This window comes from Salvelinus namaycush, chromosome 7 (genome assembly GCF_016432855.1).
Source record: "Salvelinus namaycush isolate Seneca chromosome 7, SaNama_1.0, whole genome shotgun sequence".
Taxonomy (NCBI): domain Eukaryota; kingdom Metazoa; phylum Chordata; class Actinopteri; order Salmoniformes; family Salmonidae; genus Salvelinus; species Salvelinus namaycush.
The window spans coordinates 43,854,461-43,875,017 of NC_052313.1; the positions used below are offsets into that span (position 1 = coordinate 43,854,461).

General features: G+C 42.1%; 2 protein-coding genes across 2 annotated transcripts in view; one reads left to right on the forward strand and one right to left on the reverse strand.

The window, feature by feature from the left end:
* Positions 1-10,780, reverse strand: part of LOC120051274 (protein Shroom2-like) — a 28,173-nt gene extending 17,393 nt beyond the window's left edge. Inside the window, exons 1-2 of the mRNA XM_038998046.1 lie at positions 9,809-10,780; positions 6,019-6,167 (exon numbers count right to left, since the gene is read on the reverse strand). Coding sequence (XP_038853974.1) covers positions 6,019-6,167; positions 9,809-10,012 — 353 coding nt within the window. The 5' untranslated portion in view covers positions 10,013-10,780. The remainder of the gene's footprint in view (positions 1-6,018; positions 6,168-9,808) is intronic.
* A 528-nt stretch (positions 10,781-11,308) lies between these two features.
* Positions 11,309-20,207, forward strand: LOC120051276 (integral membrane protein 2B-like). Its single transcript, XM_038998052.1, has 6 exons — positions 11,309-11,479; positions 16,504-16,632; positions 17,637-17,837; positions 18,913-19,023; positions 19,150-19,300; positions 19,534-20,207. The coding sequence occupies exons 1-6, from the start codon at positions 11,393-11,395 to the stop codon at positions 19,620-19,622; spliced, it is 768 nt and encodes a 255-aa protein (XP_038853980.1). The 5' UTR covers positions 11,309-11,392; the 3' UTR covers positions 19,623-20,207.
* Positions 20,208-20,557: the final 350 nt, after the last annotated feature.

A 20,557-nucleotide genomic window follows, 5' to 3' on the forward strand; every position in this document is an offset into this window, starting at 1 on the left:
CACAGATATGTTTTTTAACTCACTGAATAATGTTCACTATCAGTGATATAGAATCTAAACAGTGTGATAAACTCATCAAAGTTGAAGAGATTATAGAGTCTATCAAACATCTAAAGAACAATAAATCACCAGGTGTTGATGGAATTACATCAGAATTTTACAAATTATTTTCTGAACAAATAGCTCCCTTCCTATTTGAAGTCTTTTTAGAGAGTATTAAAAACAATGTTCTCCCTCCTACAATGAGTCAGGGGTTAATAACACTGATACCTAAGCCTAAAAAAGAAGTGCTGCTCATCGAAAACTGGCGTCCAATTTGTCTTCTTAATAATGACTATAAGATATTAGCCTTACTACTTGCAAAAAGAATTAAAGAAGTCCTGGATGCAATCATTGATGAAACACAGTCTGGCTTCATGAGGAACAGACATATTTCTAACAATGTCAGACTAGTATTAGACATACTTGACCACTCAGACCTAATAACTGAGGATAGCTTCATATTATTTTTAGATTTTTATAAAGCATTTGACACAGTAGAGCATCAGTTTCTCTTCCACTCCCTTGAGAGACTTGGCTTTGGAGATTTTTTCTGTAAGGCTATTAAGACTCTCTATGCAAATGGTAACAGCTCTAACAAATTGAAATATGGCACCTCACCTAGATTTGAGTTAAAGAGCGGAATTAGGCAAGGTTGTCCTATCTCCCCGTATCTGTTTTTATTAATCACCCAACTTCTTGCAAATTCTTTAAAAAATATTCCTGTACAAGGTATTTCCATAGCTGGTAAAGAAATTATTATAAGCCAGCTGCCTGATGATACTACACTTTTTCTGAAAGACGCTAACCAAATTCCCATATCGATCAATGTGATACAATCCTTTTCCAAAGCGTCTGGTCTATACCTTAACATTAATAAATGTGAACTCATAGCTGTCAAAGATTGTGTGACACTTTCATATTATGGTATTCCAGTAAAAGAAGAACTTACATATTTAGGCATAACCATTACAAAGGATCAGAAGTCTAGAGGCTTACTAAATTTGAACCCTCTTATTAAAAATACCCAGAAGAAGCTAAATCAATGGCTACAGAGGGACTTATCTTTAAAAGGTAGAGTCCTAATAACCAAGGCTGAAGGTATCTCTAGACTAACATATGGCGCTCTATCTTTATATCTTGACAGTAAAATAAGCAAGGAGATAGACCAGATGCTTTTCAAATTTCTTTGGAGAAACCGTATCCATTACATTAGGAAAACTGTTGTAATGAACACTTATGAGAATGGTGGACTGAATTTTCTGGACTTTACTACTTTAAATAATACTTTTAAGATCAATTGGATAAAACAATTCCTAAGAAGACCCACTTCTATCTGGAATTTTATTCCTCATCAGGTCTTCTCTACTTTTGGTGGCCTTAACTTCATGTTGTTGTGCAATTATAATATTGACAAAATTCCAGTGAAACTTTCTGCTTTTCATCGGCAGGTTTTCTTGTCATGGTCCTTAATTTATAAACACAATTTTTCTCCACACAGATATTATATATGGAATAATAGGGATATATTGTATAAAAATACTTATTTGTTTTTAGAATATTGGTTCCGAAATAATATCCTATTGGTGAGCCAACTGGTAAATGCAGAGGTTCTTTTACTCAGTTATAAGGAATTCTTATCTCTTTACAAGGTCCCTGTAACACCTAAAGATTTTGCAATTGTTTTAGACGCCATTCCCTCAGATGTTGCTCTGTTATTCAGGAACGTGTCAAGACCTGACCCTCAGAGCCTACCTTCTATTGACCCTGTTGACTCATCAGTAGGAAAGATTTGTTTCTCTTTTGGCCCATTCAACAACAGAGCGATACGAACCTTGTTTCAGCAGGATGTTGTATCTATACCTTATGTCATGCCTTATTGGAATGGATTTATTGATAATATCTGTTGGAAAAAAGTTTGGATGTTGCCACACACATACCTACTTGTTAACAAAATTAAGAAGGTTTCCTTTAAAATTATTCATAAATATTATCCTGCCAACCACTATATGAACTCAAATTGCTCCTTTTGTAATGACCACCCAGAAACAGTGTTGCATCTTTTTTGGCATTGTATACATGTAAGAAAACTGTGGCAAGACATCAGTAGATTTATAATTGAACACATTTATGAAGATTTTACACTATTGTGGAGAGATGTACTGCTTGGATTCTTTACATACGATAAAAATAAGCTGACACATTTTTATGTAATTAATTTCATTATTCTTTTGGCCAAATTTCATATACACAAATGTAAATTTACTAACAAAAAAACACATTTTCTTACCCTACAAAAAGAAATTGAACTGTATTTTAAGACTATTAAATACTCTACTAACAAAAAAGCTGTTAGAATTGGAAGTGTATGCTTAAGGTCCTTGTGTAATTGTAATGTGATATTGTACCCCCTAGCTCGATTGTCCATTATATATAATCTATATATACTTGTGTTCCCTTATGTACTTTCTGTATTGATTTGTTGTTATAAAAATAAAAATAAATTTTAAAATTTTAAAAAGGGACGTGTGTTGTGACTGAGTGTGTGACAGAGAAAATCGTTTTTGTGTCATTTAGAGGGAAAATGCATGCATTTTAGCATTTGAGTCACTTTTCAAATGTAGCTAAAAGTTCAAAATACATTTTTAAAAGTAGATAAATTTGTTGTTAGGTGCTGTTTGACAAAAAAGTTGCCAGGGTAGTCTGAAAAGTTGCTAAATCTAGCAAAAAAATTGCTAAATTGCCATCACTGCGCCCCACTCTTGCTAATGAATGACGTCATTACTGGTTAAAGAGAATTTTAAATAACTTACTTCTATGCAAATGTTGTTGATCAGTACAATAAATGGAAGGGAAACAGAGTGTTATCTGTAGCCCGATGAAATCAGCCATAACAAGCTCAATCTTGATTTACCCAGTTTATCAAGAGATTTACCATTCAAATAAGTTATGTAGTCAGACAAAGTCAAATTGATTGTATTATTGTATCATTTATTAATTAATGCATACATGGCTGTCTCTGAAAAATGTTGACATATATCAAGTGCCATTCTGTGACTTTGGCTAAAATGCCTTATTTTATTTATGTGGTATTGTTTTGGAATTGTTTTGGTATAAAGTATCGTGATAGTATCGAGTATGGTTGTGCCGAGTAGTCGGGAAAAAATTAGTATCGTAATGAATATGAGAAATGTTTCGGTCTGATCATTTAGATTGCTGCTGCCTCCTGTTCGCCTGCTACTATGATAAATCAAATGGTGAGGACGTTTGCTAGCTAGCAAGCTGTCAATGTGCATATCTAACAAGCGGGCCAAGGGTAGAGAAGATGAACCACCGATGTGCATTCTCTGACTGAGTGACAGCAAACTTTTCTTCCCGTTGCAAGTTGAGGAAACAGACACACTTGTTTGGTCTATAAACGTGCAGGGAGATAGGTATTTTGACATCTACTTAGGCATATTAAAACACTTCCGTTTTTGCCGATCACGAGTATCATCCGATCCGATCTGACTAGGAGATATTTGCTGGCATTGACACTTTCACACCTACCAGAGAATGTGTTTTATGAACACGCCACAAAGTTCCGAGCATTCCTTCACCTATAGGGCAGTCTTCAATGTTCTCTACACTGGCTTTCTCTCACTGTTGTGTGAAGGGGTTAGTTTGCTCACATAATATACGCCATGTACTGCATCCCATCCCTGTTGGGTAGATATCTGTTATAAAAAATAAAATAAAAAAAATAAAATAAAAAAAATCACACTGCTTTACTAAGCATAGTAGATATCACGGATGAAAGAGTGTAAAAAAAATATATATATTAAAGAGAGAAGTTCGTACCTAGTCCTAGTGTAACTATAACAAGTTGTGGCCTTGTCCTTTGTGGTTTAGTAATGATCAGTTAGCATTCCACTCTTCCAGTTCAAACTAAGGTATACTGTACTTTACGACCAAGCAATATTCTTTAAATGACATGTGTCTGGTATAATAACAGTCCTGTATATGCATGTCAGTGGTTAGAGTTGAAACCAGTATGTAGTCCCTGAGACCATACACATTATCTTCACAAATACAGTACAAGTCAAAAGTTAATTTGGACTTAGTGGGAGTATCATTTGTTTTTCAACAGGACAATGACCAAAAAACACACCTCCAGGCTGTGTAAGGGCAATTTAACCAAGAAGGATAGTGATGGAGTGCTGCATCTCACGGAACCCAAACCGGCTGCGCGCGTGCGCCATCGTGCGCTATCGTGCATAAATCTATTTTGCCCCCCCACACCAAACGCGATCACGACACACAGGTTAAAATATCAAAACAAACTCTGAACCAATGACATTAATTTGGGGACAGGTCGAAAAGCATTAAACATGTATGGCAATTTAGCTAGCTAGCTTGCACTTGCTAGCTAACGTTAATTTGTCCAATTTAGCTAGCTTGCTGTTGCTAGCTAATTTGTCCTGGGATATAAACATTGAGTTGTTATTTTACCTGAAATGCACAAGGACCTCTACTCCGACAATTGATCCACACATAAAACGGCCAACCGAATCGTTTCTAGTCATCTCTCCTCCTTCCAGGCTTTTTCATCTTTGAACTTATATGGTGATCGCATCCAAACTTTCATTGTATTACCACGACAACCGGCAACAAAGTTCGTCTTTCAATCACCCACGTGGGTATAACCAATGAGGAGATGGCACGTGGGTACCTGCTTCTATAAACCAATGAGGAGATGGGAGAGGCAGGACTTGCAGCGCGATCTGCGTCAGAAATAGGAATGAGTTCTATTTTAGCCCTTGGCAACGCAGACGCTCGTTGGCGCGCGCGAGCAGTGTGGGTGCAATAATTGAATAACATGGATTTCTAAATTTATTTTGCGACGCTCGCGCACGCGACGTGTCCGGTCTGGTCAGCATGTCAGATGACCTGGCCTCCACAATCACCCAACCTCAACCCAATTGAGATGGTTTGGGATGAGTTGGACTGCAGAGTGAAGGAAAAGCAGCCAACAAGGAACTGCTTGAAGACTGTTGGAAAAGCATTCCTCATTAACCTGGTTGAGAGTGTGCCAAGCTGTCATCAAGGCAAAGGTTGGCTACTTTGAAGAATCTTAAATATAAAATATATTTTGATTTGTTTAACACTTTTTTGGTTACTACATTATCCCATGTGTGTTATGTCATAGTGTTGGTGTCTTCACTATTATTCTACAATGTAGAAAATAGCAAAAATAAAGGAAAACCCTGGAATGAGTAGGTGTGTCTAAACGTTTGACTGGTACTGTACATAAAATATTGTTAACAAACCCCAACAAAGGTCAATGTGTGACTGCAGCTTGCCCGCAACACCAATTACAACTGCTTTATGTATCATCCCAGCAGGTCAAAGTGGGTTGAAATGATACACCCCCAACTGGTTCTGAAATGCCCTTTCTGAATGCACCGACTACAGTACACAGAACTCCTCGTTTTCAAGATAGTGTCTTTGTTGGGTTAAGGTTAGCTTGTTTGACACTTTGCAGACACATGAGTCCAGAGTGAAAGTCATTTGTACAAAAAACACTCTTCCTGATATGCCCAACTCTTGTGTGCTGAATTTGGTATTGTGTGTCAGTTTCAGATAAAACAATATATTAATCAATCAATCAAGTTTATTTTATATAGCCCTTCGTACATCAGCTAATATCTCGAAGTGCTGTACAGAAACCCAGCCTAAAACCCCAAACAGCAAGCAATGCAGGTGTAGATGCAGGTGCAGGTGTAGAATGCATATCCGTAAGTGGGATGTATATACCGTTTTAAACACAGGGCACTTCTTCTCAGCACAATGGGAGAGATGGTACCCAGCAATCACTCTATGATAGTGCCCATTGAGACATCCTGTGTTGTACTCTTATTTAATGTCTGTCATATTCAATTCAATAGAAATGTATTGTGCCTGGGTGTAAGGGCAATTTAGTTGCAGCTCATAGCCCACCTTCTGACGACCAGGGCGAGGGTCTTGTGGGAGCTCTTGACCAGACAGACGGCCTCCTGCCTGGATCCACTGATGGGAACTGTGTTGATGTTGACGATCTCATCTCCCACCTGCAGGCTGACCGTCGCCGCCCTGCTGCCCTCCTCCACCTGAATCACACAACAGGAATGTTTAATTAAAGGTGTTTATAAGTAGTTTATTCATCATTAATAAAACAGTTATAACATACTGGGGCAAATGTTGAGATTTTGTGACTGGTAACATTTCTGAAGTGACGAGTATAAGAAAACAATTGCACACAGATAGTGTTGGCAGGGGAAAAGGGGCCCAGTCAAGGGATGCTGTCTGATAGTGACGTGGATAAAATAACATGTTACAGACTTAATTTCTCATTAGTGAAGTATATTTTAATAACAGTTCACTTTCCATAGTTCATCGGTTTAGAAGAATATCACATTCCATCCACAGACTGTGTTGACAGGACCTGCTCTTCAACCCTGCCATGCTGGCATTGAGTCAACTTCATTAAAAATGGTTCCATCATATCCACCCTTCCAAATCCCCTCTATCCAGCCCCGTCTCAACGTTCAGAGGGGGACTAGTCTACTACTGACAAGCAAATGGAGCAAGTCACAAAGTACTGTGAGATGTATGATTTTGTAAATTATATAAATCTAAAATGAACAAGATGGATTGTTATTTTGTGTAGCTTCTGAAAGTGACGAACAGCTGGAGAACACAAGCAATATGGACATATCGACGAACATATCAAGACTGTTTCAAGGACAGCTTTTTTCCATCTACGTAACATTGCAAAAATCAGAAATTTTCTGTCCAAAAATGATGCAGAAAAATTAATCCATGCATTTGTTACTTCTAGGTTAGACTACTGCAATGCTCTACTTTCCGGCTACCCGGATAAAGCACTAAATAAACTTCAGTTAGTGCTAAATACGGCTGCTAGAATCCTGACTAGAACCAAGAAATTTGATCATATTACTCCAGTGCTAGCTTCCCTACACTGGCTTCCTGTTAAGGCAAGGGCTGATTTCAAGGTTTTACTGTTAACCTATAAAGCGTTACATGGGCTTGCTCCTACCTATCTTTCCGAGTTGGTCCTGCCGTACATACCAATACGTACGCTACGGTCACAAGACGCAGGCCTCCTAATTGTCCCTAGAATTTCTAAGCAAACAGCGGGAGGCAGGGCTTTCTCCTATAGATCTCCATTTTTATGGAACAGTCTGCCTACCCATGTGAGAGACGCAGACTCGGTCTCAACCTTTAAGTCTTTACTGAAGACTTATCTCTTCAGTAGGTCATATGATTGAGTGTAGTCTGGCCCAGGAGTGTGAAGGTGAACGGAAAGGCTCTGGAGCAACGAACCGCCCTTGCTGTCTCTGCCAGGCCGGTTCCCCTCTCTCCACTGGGATTCTCTGCCTCTAACCCTGTTACAGGGGCTGAGTCACTGGCTTGCTGGTGCTCTTTCATGCCGTCCCTAGGAGGGGTGCGTCACTTGAGTGGGTTGAGTTACTGACGTGATCTTCCTGTCTGGGTTGGCGCCCCCCCTTGGTTTGTGCTGTGGTGGAGACCTTTGTGGGCTATACTCGGCCTTGTCTCAGGATTGTAAGTTGGTGGTTGAGGATATCCCTCTAGTGGTGCGGGGGCTGTGCTTTGGCAAAGTGGGTGGGGTTATATCCTTCCTGTTTGGCCCTGTCCGGGGGTTTCTTCGGATGGGGCCACAGTGTCTCCTGACCGCTCCTGTCTCAGCCTCTAGTATTTATGCTGCAGTAGTTTATGTGTCGGGGGGCTAGGGTCAGTTGGTTATACCTGGAGTACTTCTCCTGTCTTATCCAGTGTCCTGTGTGAATTTAAGTATGCTCTCTCTAATTCTCTCGTTCTCTCTTTCTCTCTGAGAACCTGAGCCCTAGGACCATACGTCAGGACTACCGGGCATGCTGACACCTTGCTGTCCCCAGTCCGCCTGGCCTTGCTGCTATTCCAGTTTCAACTGTTCTGCCTGCGGTTACGAAACCCCTACCTGTCCCAGACCTGCTGTTTTCAACTCTTAATGATCGGCTATGAAAAGCCAACTGAGATTTATTCCTGATTATTATTTGACCATGCTTGTCATTTATGAACATTTTGAAAATCTTGGCTCTCTCTAATTTTCTCCTTCTCTCTTTCTTTCTCTCGGAGGACCTGAGCCCTAGGACCATACGTCGGGACTACCGGCCGTGGTGACTCCTTGCTGTCCCCAGTCCGCCTGGCCTTGCTGCTATTCCAGTTTCAACTGTTCTGCCTGCGGTTATGGAACCCCTACCTGTCCCAGACCTGCTGTTTTCAACTCTTAATGATCGGCTATGAAAAGCCAACTGAGATTTATTCCTGATTATTATTTGACCATGCTTGTCATTTATGAACATTTTGAAAATCTTGGCTCTCTCTAATTTTCTCCTTCTCTCTTTCTTTCTCTCGGAGGACCTGGGCCCTAGGACCATGCGTCGGGACTGCCGCCCGTGGTGACTCCTTGCTGTCCCCAGTCCGCCTGGCCTTGCTGCTATTCCAGTTTCAGCTGTTCTGCCTGCGGTTATGGAACCGCCACCTGTCCCAGACCTGTTGTTTTTCAACTCTTAATGATCAGCTATGAAAAGCCAACTGAAAATTATTCATGATTATTATTTGACCATGCTTGTCACTTATGAACATTTTTGAACATCTTGGCATAGTTCTGTTATAATCTCCACCCGGCACAGCCAGAAGAGGACTGGCCACCCCTCATAGCCTGGTTCCTCTCTAGGTTTCTTCCTAGGTTTTGGCCTTTCTAGGGAGTTTTTCCTAGCCACCGTGCTTCTACACCTGCATTACTAGCTGTTTGGGGTTTTAGGCTGGGTTTCTGTACAGCACTTCGAGATATTAGCTGATGTACGAAGGGCTATATAAAATAAAATTGATTGAAATTGATTGATATGGCGTAAACCCAATCCCTGTAAGTGATGGTGGCCAGTGACCATGGATCCGTGCTGAGTCCATTGTGTCCAGCCTGCACTGGAAGAATTATACTGTGGCAACCTGAGAGCTCTGATAAAAAATTTAACCATAAGCAACTTGAGAACGGTTGGAGCAGACTTGTTGCACATTCCTTCACTTATTCTCTACACATACAGGAGTACAGGAGAGGAGAATGGAAACCGATAAACAAACTGTTTCCTCATTCTGTTGGAGAGCAGCACTGACTGAGCCAATCCTGGTCTGCCAAACACACCTTATCTTCACTTCTGCATTCCTCACTGGTTCCTGGCACTGCTGTGATGAGTATGGAAGACAGTCGCAGCCCCCCCACCCAAACACACAAAGAACAAAACTAGTGGTGACTAGTGGAGATGTGCTCAAGACATTGGCCAGGGCAGAACTTTAAAGGTGAAAATGTGCAACATACCAAAGGCATAAAAGGTGTGGGGACAGCCCCAACTATTTCTGGACTGAGAAAACAGTTTGATGAAACACACACAGTTAACCAATCAGGAAACTACAGTGATGTTCCAGTGTTTAATCTCCACACAGCCTTATTTTCATATCAGGGGAAACAGGAAAGGTGAAACCCATCCGTGACAGTGGAGAAATAAATATATTTACATTGTTTTTGATTGATCTATGGTACTTGTTATTAATTTGCACATTTGTTGTTAACTAGTGTGGCTAAAGTTAAGTCAATACGATTCTCTGTATTTGTCTTTCTTCATCCTAATCATCATCATAGATAGATAGATAGATAGATTGATAGATATACCTTGGTTATGAGCAGTGGTTCTCGGTGCTCCAGGCCCCCTCTCAGAGTGAACCCCCAAGGGGCCCCACCAAACAGCATGACATCCACAAATCTATATTCAACATCATCCTTATTCCTGTCCCCGACAGCCGTGAATATGTCCGCGCCTAGGAAGACTTCTCTGGCTGACGTCCTTAACTCGCTTCTGTAGTCGGCGACGTCCATGGTGTTGAAGAGGGATGGGAATTCTGACAATCAGAAGTTCCCGACTAGCCCCCGTTTTATTTCACAAGAGAAAGATCAACTAACTTAGTCACTATAATTTTCTGTCATATGTGAACACCTGCCATACTCCATACACGACAATGCGTTTAGCTGATGAATAACAACAACACTCAGCTTGTACAGTTGTAGTTTATCCTGGTTAAGACAGCGAATCGATATAAACTGTCCTCTTTCTTTCCGTATGTTTTCCATCACAGACATATTTTCTCCGTCACTCATGGTAACCAACGGTGACGAAAAACCATAGACCTACCCTCCTCTCCAATTGTGCCTATTCAAAAGGCATAATTTGATGCCTCACGCATCGTTTTCAACCAGCTGGCTTCTCTTAATAAGCAAACAACAACCCAAAGTTTTGACACGTCTGTTAAAAAACATGGTTAATGTTTTAGAAAGCAAAAAAAATATTAAATCAAATAATTTAGGCAAGCCTACTTGAGGAGAACAAGAAAAGAAGACGGAGTCCGGTGAAAACCCAGTGTTGGAGGTCTGCACGGGACAGGCACCTGCGACGAGACACCTGCACAGACAGAAATAGTAATGGCGTATTTTTGTATGCACTATAATCCGACATGGTTCGTTCGACAAAGCCTATGGAGAAAATGAATGGTGTTTTTGGAATAACTCCGAAAATAAAGTGTGGTAAATATGGGCTTCGAACATGTTATTCGATGAGATCATCTTCATCAGCTAATGTCACTTTGTGAGTTTTGACGAATTTATGTAATTAAAAAAAACACAAAGGCTTCATAATTCGCTAAAGTAATGTTAACTGACTGATACTATATCATAGAACAAAACGTATAAACTCTCCTAAACTTGTGTTAACCTCAGACCTTATTTTTGGCGTTTGTTCCAAAACTGTATTATTTCGCCATTCATTTTTCCCATAGGTATGGCTGAACGAAGCAGATGTAACTAATTTCCGGGTTTTAGGACCACAAACTGGCGAGCAGAGGCGCGCGCTCTGGTCTAGCCGCGCGTGCTCGATCGTCAGACTAACATTAATGATTTCGATCTCTTTTGAGTTTCTCATGGGCAACATTTAATCAACACATTTTATTCCATACGATAAATGCCTATCTGCCATTAAATATATTTTTGAGATTGTACTGCCCCCCAGTGGGGAGAAAAAAAACGTTCAAGAAAGTTTGTAAAACCGTATAGGTTCTTGAATGCAGCCAAATGCCTGCAATCACTCATGTGACCCGTTCGGGATGTTTTTTTTTTTTTTAGCAACGTCATTGTAATCAGAGGCCGCACGAAGACATTTCTGCAGAAGGTGATTTCGTCGCTTGGTCTAACGTTTAGATTTAAAAAATGGTGAAAGTAACATTTAACTCATCCTTTGGACAAAGGGATTTGAAGAAAGCATGCAATGCCGAAGCGCTTATTCCGGAGGAGAGGGTGAGTTGAACTAAACCAATGTGGTTAATATTTGTTGCAACAAACGTGGATGACGCAACTGTAACCGTTCAAACAACGTAGAACCATAACTGAAACAAAGTAACGTCGATTAGAAACATGTCTAGATTCTTGATAATTCAACCCGTAACACGGGCGATGTCGGAAAATGGCTGCTACACAAATCCTTTTCGGCAGACTGAGTGTTGTTCGCAGTTCCTGGCCTGGGCAGGACCGTGTTAGATTTTCGATTCGGTGTTGATTTAGTAGAGGCCTGGAGGCTTGAAATACCTGAAGAACATTCAGGTCGTCTTTCCTATTCATTCGAACAGTTCTTCCTGTTTTGGTTATGAAGAGTAAAAGGTAAATGCGTTTATGTAGACGCCATAAACAGTCCTGAGCTGAATTGACCAAATTAAGTGTGTTCATGTCGTAAGGTCGGTGTGTTGTCTTTCCTCCTGACAAAATGCATGCTGTGTACAGACGTTTTTGTTAACCTATCAACTGTTAGTAGATGCTGTATCCGCAATAAGAAGCCTGTGAGTCCAAACTCACCCCAAGCGCCTGGATTCATGTTTAAGGTTGGCGCAGGGTATTGCCCATAATAAAGGTACAGTGTATTCGAAAAGTATTCAGACCCCTTCACGTTTCCACATTTTGTTACATTACAGCCTTATTCAAAAATCGATTAAAAAAAATACTCATCAAAGTACACACAATACCCCATAATGACAAAGCGAAAAGGGTTTTTAGAAAGTTCATAGAAATTGAGGCCTGAGTGGCGCAGCGTTCTAAGCCACTGTATCGCTGTGTTTGAGGTGTCACTACAGACCCAGGTTCGATTCCAGGCTGTCACAACCAGCCGTGACCTGGAGTGCCGTAGGATGGAGCACAATTGGCCCAGCGTCGTCCGGGTTAGGGGAAGGTTTGGCTGGGGGGGCTTTACTTGGCTCATTGTGCTCTAGCGACTCCTTGTAGCAGCCCAGGCACCTGCAGGCTGACCTCGGTTGTCAGGTGAACAGTGTTAACTCCGACACATTGGTGCAGCTGCCTTTGGGTTAAGAGGGCGGGTGTTAAGAAGCACTGTTTGGCGGGTCATGTTTCGGAGGACACATGACTCAACCTTCTCCTTTCCTGAGCCCGTTGGGGAGTTGAAGCGATGAGACAAGATCGCAATTGGATATCATGAAATTGGGAAGAAAAAGGGGGTAAAATACAACAAAAAACAAATACCTTATTTACATAAGTATTCAGACTCTTTGCTATGAGACTTGACATTGAGCTCGGGTGCTTCCTCCTTCCATTGATCATCTTTGAGATGTTTCTACAGCTTGATTGGAGTCCACTTGTGGTAAATTCAAATGATTGGACATGATTTGGAAATGCACACACTATATAAGGTCCCACAGTTGACAGTGCATGTCGGAGCAAAAACCAAGCCATGAGGTCAAAGGAATTGTCTGTAGTGCTCCGAGACAGGATTGTGTCGAAGCACAGGTCGGGGGAAGGGTACCAAAACATTTCTGCAGCATTGAAGGTCCCCGCAGTACCCTCCATCGTTCTTAAATGGATGAAGTTTTGAACCACCAAGACTCTTCCTAGAGCTGGCTACCTGGCCAAACTGAGCAATCCGGGAAGAAGGGCCTTGGTCAGGGGGTGACCAAGAAGCCAATGGTCAGTTTGACAGAGCACCAGAGTTCCTCTGTGGAGATGGTTGTCCTTCTGGAAGGTTCTCTCATCTCTACAACCCTCCACCAATCAGGCCTTTATGGTAGAGTGGCCAGACGGAAGCCACTCATCAGTAAAAGGCACATGACAGCCCGCTTGGAGTTGGCCAAAAGGCACCTAAAGGACTCTCACCATGAGAAACAAGATTGAACTCTTTGGCCTGAATGCCAAGTGTCACATCTGTAGGAAACTAGGCACCGCTCATCACCTGGCCAATATCATCCCTACGGTGAAGCATGGTGGTAGCAGCATCATGCTGTGGGGATGTTATTCAGCGGCAGGGACTGGGAGACTAGTCAGGATTGAGGGAAAGATGAACGGAGCAAAGTACAGAGAGATCCGTGATGAATACCTGCTCCAGAGTGCTCAGGACCTCAGACTGGGGAGAAGGTTCAGCAGTAATAACACATCCGCCATGCTGATCCTCAACACGCGGGCCCCTCAGGGGGTGCGTGCTCAGTCCCCTCCTGTACTCCCTGTTCACTCATGACTGCACTGCCAGGCATGAATCCCAACACCATCATTAAGTTTGCTAATGACACAAAATCATTAAGTTTGCTAATGGCCTGATCACCGACAACGATGAGACCTGACACTGTGGTGCAAGGACAACAACTTCTCCCTCAACGTGATCAAGACAAAGGAGATAATTGGACTACAGGAAAAGGAGGATCAAGCACGCCCCCCTTCTCATCGGCGGGGCTGTAGTGGAAGCAGGTTGATAGCTTCAAGTTCCTTGACGTCCACATCACCAACAGAGTAACATGGTCCAAGCACACAGACAGTCGTGAAGCGGGCACGACAAAACCTATTTCCCCCTCAGGAGACTGAAAAGATTTGGCATGGGTCCCCAGATCCTCAAAAGGTTTTACAGAGCATCCTGACGGGTTGCATCACTGCCTGGTATGGCAACTGCTCGGCCTCCGACCGCAAGGCACTACAGAGGGTAGTGTGTACAGCCCAGTACATCACTGGGGCCAAGCTTCCTGCCATCCAGGACCTCTATACCAGGCGGTGTAGGAGGAAGGCCCTAAACATTGTCAGACTCCAGCCACCCTAGTCATAGACTGTTCTCTCTGCTACCACACATCAAGCGGTACCGGAACACCAAGTCTATGTCCAAGAAGCTTCTAACCAGCTTCTACCCCCAAGCCATAAGACTCTGGAACAGTAAATTAAATGGCTACCCACCATTTGCATTGTCGTTGCCCCCCCCCCCCCCCCCTCCACTGCTGCTACGCTCTATCTATGCATAGCCACTTTAACTCTACCTACATGTACATAATTACCTCGACACCAGTGCACATTAACACATTGACTCTGTACCGGTACCCCCTGTATATAGCCCAGCTATTGTTATTTACTGCTGATCTTTAATTATTTGTTATTCTTATCTCAATTTGTTAGGGACTTTCTTAAAACTGCATTGTTTGTTAAGGACTTGTAAGTAAGCATTTCACTGTAAGGTCTCTCTACCTGTTGTATTTGGCGCATGTGACAAATACTTTTGATTTGAAGGTTGACCTTCCAACAGGACAATGACCCTAAGCACACAGCCAAGACAATGCACGAGTGGCTTCGGGAACAAGTCTCTGAATGTCCTTGAGTGGCCCAGCCAGAGCCCGGGCTTGAACCCGATCAAACATCTCAAGAGAGACCTAAAAATAGCTGTGCAGCGACATTCCCCTTCCAACCTGACAGGGCTTGAGAGGATCTGCAGAGAAGAATGGGAGAAACTCCCCAAATACATGTGTGCCAAGCTTGTAGCATCATAACCAAAAAGACTCGAGGCTGTAATCACTGCTTTCTCATTGTGGGATATTGTGTGTAGATTGATGAGGGAAAACAACTATTTAATCCATTTTAGAATACAGCTGTAAAGTAACAAAATGTGGAAAAGGGGAAGTGGTCTGAATACTTTCCAAATGCAATGTATCTGGGTGGCTACATGGTTCCATTGGAAATAGATTGCAGATGAGATTACAAGTCTATAGAGAATTTATTCACTATAGAGAATCTGAGTGAGTTGGGGAATAATAGCAGAGAAATGCAGCAGCCAGGGACAGACCTGGGGAGAAAATTCCCCTGCATAGAAAGACCTGGCCATCATGTCTGTTTCACCTGTAGGAGAGCAGTTTGGACAGTCAGACGGGTGAGATTAAATGCTAATATCCTGGATAAGGTGTCAGACTAGTGAAGGTCTGTGACATGACCAGACAGCATGGTCCACAGAGACCAGCCATGAGCCACCTCCTTATTCCTGACCTGTAGCCATGTTAATAAGCTAACCTGAAGTGACGAGAGTGAGACAAGCATGGCCATCATTCAATAGCCCCTGTATCTGTTGCAAATGTTGAATGAATGAAAATATGGACCTTGGTTTACCTCAAGCACGTCTCTGTATCAACAGTGGACTAATGGGGAGGAAAAACAATATGTTCCTCCACTAAATTACGAGCATGGGGATCTCTCAGATCTGTTTTGTTTTCCTCATCTGATCTCCAGGGAGAGCTAGAGCTGTTGACATCCACTCTTTTGTTTCAATACGAACCCCACCCCAACTCTGCATAAACAACTTCAGCAAGTTCAGGAAAAGGGCCTGCTGCCAAATTACAACATGTGCCCCTGGGCTCCATAATATTAAAGTGAGGGAGCAAAACAACAGAGATGATGGAGAGGGCTAAAAGATAAGGCAGTAATTGAATAATGGTTAGAAAGAATGTCTTGAAGTAGATGATGGAAAGGAGGTGTAAGGTCACAGAGAAGCGAGGGAGGGTTGGTGAGCAAGAGAAAGGGAGGGAGGTTTAGCTGTGTGTTTGAATGGTACGTTACATAAGCATCTCTCTATCACTACTACCATACTCCAACTTATATCAACAGAACACACCACAGCTGTATTGTGCTGCATAGTCACACTATTTGAATCAAACACCGTTTGGCTATGTTGTGTTGGAGTGATTTTATTTGAACAATAAAGAGGATTTATAGAGGTCAGTTTTCTTAATGCTAGCCATGATTCATCTGGACTGACATAGCCTACTGTTAATTGAGAACGGTTGATGAACCAATATTATGTAATGGAACAAGCAGGCAGACATGCTGGTATTGCAAGAGGCTGTCTATAGGCTCTACTCTGTATGACATAGAGGACCACAATGGCAAGAAGTCTTGACTTTTTTTGTTTATGTATCCTCTGCAATTTTAATATAGGCCTATGTACTGTATCTGTTGCCTGGTGTAATGTATTTTAAGTGATCAAATCAAATGTGCATGCACTATATTTGTCTTCTTACTCTCAGGACCTGGAGGATGGCATGCGGGTGCGTCGGCAGTCCAAGGTGTGGTGCTGGTACAGGTGCCTGGGCCTGGCTCTCATGCTGTCAGGTGTGGTGGTGGGAGGGGCCTACCTTTACAAGACCTACATACTGGTGAGGGACTGTTGGTTAGACCCCTATAATGCCATAGGCTCAACTATATACTGAACAAAAATATAAACGCAACCATTTCAATGATTTTACTGAGTTACAGTTCATATCAGTCAATTGAAATATTCATTAGGCCCTAATCTATGGATTTCACATGACTGGGCAGGGGTGCAGCCATGGGTGGGCCAGCCAATCAGAATGAGTTTTCCCCCACAAAAGGGCTTTATTAAAGACAGAAATACTCCTCAGTTTCATCAACTGTCGGGGTGGCTGGTCTCAGACGATCCCTCAGGTGAAGAAGCCAGATGTGGAGGTCCTGGGCTGGTGTGGTTACGCGTGGTCTGTGGTTGTCATACCAATTAGACGTACTGCCAAATTCTCTTAAATGACGTTGGAGGCAGCTTGTGGTATAGAAATGAACATTCAATTCTCTGGCAATAGCTGTGGTGGACATTCTTGCAGTCAACATGCCAATTGTACTCTCCCTCAACTTGAGATCTGTGGCACTGTGTTGTGACAAAACTGTACATTTTAGAGTGGCCTTTTATTGTCCACAACACCTGCGTAATGATAATGCTGTTTAATCAGCTTCTGTATATGCCACACCTGTCAGGGGGATGGATTATCTTGTCGAAGGATTAATGCTAACGGGGATATAAACAAATTTGTGCACACAATTTGAGAGAAATATGCTTTTTGTGGATATGTAACATTTCTGGGATCTTTTATTTCAGCTCATTAAACATGGGACCAAAACTTTACATACTGCGTTTTATATTTTTGTTCAGTATAGTTAAAGCTTCCTTTCCTTGGTTAGAGGACACATTTGCATACGCTGTGGGCTGGTTTCCCAGACACAGATTAAGCCTAGTCTTGGACTTTTGAATCAGCCCCTAATCAGGAGATATTTCCGGGAAACTAACCCAGTGTGCTAGCTAACTATCTACAGTGTTGGTCAGGGTGAGAGACAAGTCCTCACTGTCGTCGTCTTACCTTGACTTCCTCAGGAGCGCAAGGTGTATTGGTGCGGGGTGGATTACCTTGAGCAGGACTACATGGTTCAGGACAAGGACGAGGTGGCCTTGCCCTCTGCGCTGAGGCACATCCAAGAGAGCATCCGTGTGCTGGAGGACGTGGAGCTAATCAACGTGCCCGTGCCCGAGTTCTCAGACAGCGACCCGGCCGACATCGTCCATGACTTCAAAAGCGTGAGAAGAGAACACTGCTACACACACACACACACACACACACACACACACACACACACACACAAACCAGGTTTCCATCCAACCTTTTTTATGCGACTGAAGTGCATGTCGGATAAAGAGTCACGACAGGCCCAAACTGAACATTTGTCGGTCAACTTTCCAAATGTCGACAACCCTAAATACACTAGACAAGGTGAGCTCTCTTGTGTTGGTAAAATTAATTATGTGAGAAATGTCGGTGGAAATGCTTTTATGTGCAAATATTGATATAATAACCATCACATCGAAGTAAACTTGGAGTCACGCGATGACATGTGCACCTCTCACTGCAACTTGTTTGGGAACCATGCAGTTTATTAGGCTATAGATTAAATCCGTTTTGAAGAACTTCAGAGTGAAGTGAACGTGCAAGGTAATGAGCACGGTGCGCCTTTCCAATAAATATCCAGAGTCTTATTCTGGCGACATGATCAGCAGTGCTTGGCTGCCGTTTTGACAAATCAAAAATAATCTAGCTTTTTTGTCCATAATCTCGTCATGTAGGCGCATACTCCCATATGTATCTTTGAGCTGTTGGCTTGAGCGCATTTGGCAATACCATTTAACTTGTATGTTTTTATTTGGTACATGGGAATTTAACTGCAAAAGGTATTAAGTCATCAAGCACAGCCTTTTATCCGCAACAAGTCAATTTGATGAAATGCATATCTGGTGGGGGAATGTGCATGTTTTTATGTGGGTTTTAGAAAATTCACATGAATCTGTTGTATGGAAACCTACCTACACACACACACACACAGTGGTCTGAATTGTTGAGAGATACTGCATATGTGACATCACAGAGCTCGGTCTATCTAGCTGCTACCATGCATTTACGGCTCAAAGAGGAAAATCATTCCTCCAGCGTATTAGCCGTCAAACTCCTATTTCTAGAAACCGGTAAGTGTTCAATACTGGGTTAATAAAACACGGGCTGAATTTAAGTTGTTGAATGTAATCATGTGTTGAGGTGTGAATGTAAAGTACCTCCGGGTGTTTTTGTAGCGTTGGATCTAATTCATTTCCTCCTCCTCAGAGGCTGACAGCCTACCTGGACCTGAGCCTGAACAAGTGCTACGTCATCCCCCTCAACACCTCCATCGTCATGCCTCCCAAGGACTTGCTGGAGCTGCTCATCAACATCAAGGTACCTGTAACACACACACATACGACTGGAGCTGTTAATATGTATTTCAATATTATTTTTTAAATCTATCAAATGTTGGAGGAAATAATGTTAATTAAGTGTGTGAGTTGCCCCCCCCCCCCCTAGGCTGGTACCTACCTTCCCCAGTCCTACCTGGTCCATGAGCAGATGATGGTGACTGAGCGTCTGGAGAACGTTGACCAGCTGGGATACTTCATCTACAGCCTCTGCAAGGGCAGAGACACCTACAAGCTGGAACGCAGAGAGACCATACTGGGTTAGTACTGCTCACACACACACACACCATACTGGGTCAGTACTGGCACACACTTTTTAAGATGTACCCCGAATAGTCATGTATTGACCATTTTGTGAAATTCCTTCGGCCCTTTGGTGGACCTGAGAACACACAGCATTATACTCTGGCCAATGAACAGGTGCTATAGCAGATGTTTTATATAGGCCTACACACCCATTTTTAATACATATTCCTTCATCTGTACCTTGCAGGCAGGGAGAAGCGTGAAGTCCTGAACTGCAGGACGATCCGTCACTTTGAGAACAAGTTTGTGGTCGAGACACTCATCTGTGAGCCTTAAAGTGAAAGGGGACTGGCTGCTTCAGACAACCCATGTATAGTTTCACTCACTGTCTGCAGTGAGATTTTTAACCCTTCTCTCTCTCCTATACCACCCCTCATAGATCCTTTACTCTTCTGTACTGCTGGTAGTTTTGAGAGTTGTCAAATTTAAGTCAAGATGATTCCAAGTCAATACTGTTGTATAAAACTAATGCATTTTTCACTTTGCGTAAAGTACCATTTTCATTTGGGGGCAACTCTTCTCTTCAAAAAATAAGATGTGTCCAGCTTTTCAATATTTTGTGGGAATTGTTTTCTTTACTCTGGGGTTTATTGTTAAAGAAAGTGTTTAAATGGACACTTAAGTCAGCTAATTACACTGTTATAAGGTATACCTAGATTGATGAAATATCAACTCAATGAGAATATGCTTACTTTAGCATAGAAAATGAATGATTTTTGTATCTGCTGTCACTAGTACAGTGGGATGAAACAAGAGGAATCTCATACCCCAGGTCTGTCTCAAAATGGAGCAACTAACTTGTTTATATAGTCTGTAAAAAGGAAGATTAATACCACAATAAATCTTAATTGTTTTATTGGTTTTTGTTCTCATGGTTTTACAAATATGATATTTATTTCTAAAGTTAAACTTTTTTACTGTGCAACACAACTTGATATCCAGAGAGATCTTGGGCTGAGGGAATAGAACACTTGTTCTTACACTTATATTCTCCATTTACACATTAAATGAATGGCTCCTCCTGGAGTAGTCAAATCCCATAACTTTATTGATCTTCAGACGTTGACATGGATTTAGCTTACACTTTAGTCTTTGGATGAGGCTGGTTTAGTAGTACCTGGGGTTGCATTTAGCGTTGCACAGCGTTGTGGAACATTGCAGATAGAAATGTCCTGAATAGAGCTGACATGAGTCCTTATGCTACATGTCAG

Excerpts from the sequence above, each read along its gene's own strand:
- LOC120051276 (XM_038998052.1), top strand. The coding sequence starts at position 11,393 with ATGGTGAAAGTAACATTTAACTCATCCTTTGGACAAAGGGATTTGAAG. Across the intron at positions 16,633-17,636 it reads TTTACAAGACCTACATACTG|GAGCGCAAGGTGTATTGGTG; the intron begins GTGAGGGACTGT and ends TGACTTCCTCAG. Across the intron at positions 17,838-18,912 it reads TCGTCCATGACTTCAAAAGC|AGGCTGACAGCCTACCTGGA; the intron begins GTGAGAAGAGAA and ends CCTCCTCCTCAG.